We start from the raw sequence: 3,400 nt of genomic DNA, 5'->3' as shown, positions 1-3,400 counted from the left end.
CCAAAAAAAAAAAAAAAAAAAAAAAAAAAAAAAAAAATATGTATATATATGTATGTATGGAAACCCTAAACCCTAAACCCTAATATATGCTAGTTTGGAGAAAGAGGAGAAAGAAAGAGAAGAAGGAGAAGAAGAAAAAGAAGAAAAAGAAAAAGAAAAAGAGAAAGAAATTGACATCTATAATTGGATACACTAAACCCTTCTAGATATAATATTCATATAGTAAATTTATACACTACTTATCTAGGGTTTAATTAGGGTTTAATTAGGGTTTAATTAGGGTTTAGGGTTTACCCTGGTTCTCCACCAAAAACAATCACTCTGTCGGCTAAATATGTCGCCATAATAAAGTCATGCTCAACTAAAAATGCCGTCTTCTTTGCATGCAATATATACCTGAATCATAAACCCTAAACCCTAAACCCTAAACCCTAAACCCTAAACCCTAAAAACCCTAAAAACCCTAGAAATCCTAAAATGTTACACATTTCTGGGCACAATCAAAACATCCATCCCTCTTCCAAAAATCTTCTCTCCCCCATAAACCCTAAACCCTAAACCCTAAACCCTCTTATTACGTACCTTTTAATAACTTTACTTGCTGCAATTCTTTGTTCTGAATCTAAATAAGCAGAAGGTTCATCAATTAAATAAATATCCGCGGGTTTACCTAATGCAACAATTAATGCTACACGTTGTAACTCTCCTCCTGATAAAAGTTGTACTTGTTGATCCATTACCTATACAAAAATAAACCCTAAACCCTAAACCCTAAACCCTAAACCCTAAAAAACCGGGATTTAAGCTGTTTTCTGAATACTTTAAGGTGCACAGAAAAAAAAAGATAAGAAATACAAACCCTCTACTATATACCAGGTCCACAGGAACCTACTACGAGGGTCTAGGGTTTAGGGTTTAGGGTTTAGAGGTACCTTATCCAGGTCTAGAGGGCGCACGACGTCCGTCTGGAATTGCGGATGATTAAATGCGTCACGAATCTTTGCATAAAATAACTCCCTGAATAAGAAACCCTAAACCCTAAACCCTAAACCCTAAAATTTAAACCCTAAACCCTCGTTTGCACCTATGCAGGACCGAAAACTGGAAAGCATTCCTCCTGTCGCATTCAACCCCAAACCCTGTAAACCCTCGCTCGACCCTTAAACTTGTAAACCCTAAACCCTAAACCCTCGTACGTACTTGACAGTGCCTTGGAATTTGGCGGAGATGGTTTGGGGTTTGTAAGAAACTGCAAAAGAAGAAAGGGCTTGCGTATTATCGGGCGTAAGGAGCCCAGCAAGCATTCTGCACCAAACAAACCACAAACCCTAAACCCTAGAATCTAAACCCTAAACCCTAAACCCTAAAACCTGAACAAGAAACCCTGTGGTATTAACCCTCTTGCAAAACCCTTTTGGTTTGTCCAACATAGCCACCGAAACCTTGTTGTATCCACCTCCTCCACCCAAACCCTAAACCCTAAACCCTAAACCCTAAACCCTCGAAAAGTACCTGATAAAAGTAGATTTTCCTGTACCATTTTGTCCCAACATAACAATAATCTCTGAATCAGAAAAATTTCCTTTTTCAACTTTTAATTCAAAAGTGCCGAGGGTTTTCGTCATCTCAGGATATTCATAAAAATGTAGACGCTGAGCATAAACCCTAATAAACCCTAATAAACCCTAATTAACAATAGTAAACCCTAAACCCTAATTATTCACTATTTTTATCGATAAATAATACAACAACATCAATACCATCAAAACAAACAAACAAAACCCTAACACCCACAAACCACTCCCCGATCGTCCAAAACCCTAAACCCTAAACCCTAGTAAACCCTAGTAAACCCTAATAAACCCTAGATAACCCTAGTAAACCCTAATAAACCCTAAATTATATTGTACCTGTATATCTTCGAGTAAATCTTGATCAACAGCAAGCTTAAAGTTAAGAGATTCATCACGAATACGTAGATTCTCTGTAGGTATAAATCCATCCAAGAAATGATTTATACCTTCTCTTACACTAAATGGTGTTGTTACTACACCATAAGCACCAGGTACACCCCATAAACAACAAACAAAGTCTGATAAATAATCTACAACGGATAAATCGTGCTCAACCTATACACAGAAACACCATAAACCCTAAACCCTAAACCCTAAACCCTAGGAATTTCTTGGAAACCATTGGAAACCCCTATATGTGCTTATAATTGCCCTTAATATAGTTTCATAAACCCTAAACCCTAGGAAGAAACATTACACCCTAAACCCTGGCTGCTATAAACCCTCTTGTGCAAAGAAACCCCCGTGCAATAGGGTATAATATATATGATTAGGGTTTATAAATAATGTAAATTAGGGTTTACGTACAACAATAATATAATTATCTGTAGATAGAGCTCCTCTTATAGTATTTGCTGCTTGTATTCTTTGTTTAACATCTAAATAAGAAGAAGGTTCATCAAACATAAGTACTTGTGCATCTACAGTGCATGCAGCCCCAATACAAAACCTTTGTAATTCACCACCAGATAATTCATTTATTTGTCTTTTTAATAAATGACGTAAATCTAAACAATCTATTAAACCCTCGCATACACCACGAGTATCACGAGAGCGTAATACTTCACCTACTTCACCTTTCACCTGAAAAAAAAAAAAAAAATTTCTAAACCCTAAACCCTAAACCCTAAACCCTAAACCCTAAACCCTAGAAAAAAAAAACGAAATTATAAATCGTAATATTATCATAGAAACACGAATATACAATACAAAAGAATGATAAACACTACGCTCTAAACCCTATACCCCCTGTAAACCCTCGTAAACCCTAAACCCTCGTAAACCCTAAACCCTAAACCCTCAAAAAAATATATTAACCTGTTTAGGTATTAAATCAACATATTGTGGTTTAATAACAACTTTAAGACTTTCTTCAATAATTTTTGTAAAATAATTCTGTAATTCAGATCCTCTAAAGTGCGAAACTATTTCTCGCCATTCAGGAGGGTTTGAATATCGACCTGAAAAAAAAAACCCTAAACCCTAAACCCTAAACCCTAAACCCTAAACCCTAAACCCTAGAAAATTCTATTAAATACTAATACACTCCAAAAAAATAATAATAAAGCCTAATACACTATAAAATATAATAAACAATAATAAACAACAACAAGAGAATTAGAGAGAATAAAAAAGAAGAAAAAAAAAGAAGAAAAAAAGAAAAAAAGAATAAAAAAAAAAAGAGGAGGATGTCTTACCAAGATTAGGTTTTAATTTAGCGCCTAAGATCTTTAATGCTGTTGATTTACCCGTACCATTCGTACCCACTAAACCCAACACCTGCAGCAGCAGCAGCAGCAGCAGCAGCAGCAGCAGCAGCAGCAGCT

General features: G+C 35.6%; 1 protein-coding gene across 1 annotated transcript; it reads right to left on the bottom strand.

Annotated features, from left to right (window-relative positions):
- Nucleotides 1–290: 290 nt before the first annotated feature.
- On the bottom strand, nt 291–3,353 carry EMWEY_00054510 (ABC transporter, putative; the record flags this gene model as incomplete). Its single annotated transcript, XM_013477682.1, has 9 exons — nt 291–396; nt 583–740; nt 933–1,017; nt 1,201–1,305; nt 1,513–1,652; nt 1,911–2,129; nt 2,382–2,657; nt 2,892–3,034; nt 3,272–3,353. Coding segments are annotated over 9 exons (1,314 nt in total), but the record flags the coding sequence as incomplete, so codon positions are not given.
- Nucleotides 3,354–3,400: the final 47 nt, after the last annotated feature.

Source organism: Eimeria maxima, genomic scaffold (assembly GCF_000499605.1).
Source record: "Eimeria maxima Weybridge genomic scaffold, Emw_scaff1649, whole genome shotgun sequence".
Lineage (NCBI taxonomy): Eukaryota > Apicomplexa > Conoidasida > Eucoccidiorida > Eimeriidae > Eimeria > Eimeria maxima.
This window is presented reverse-complemented; position numbering and strand designations above follow the sequence as displayed.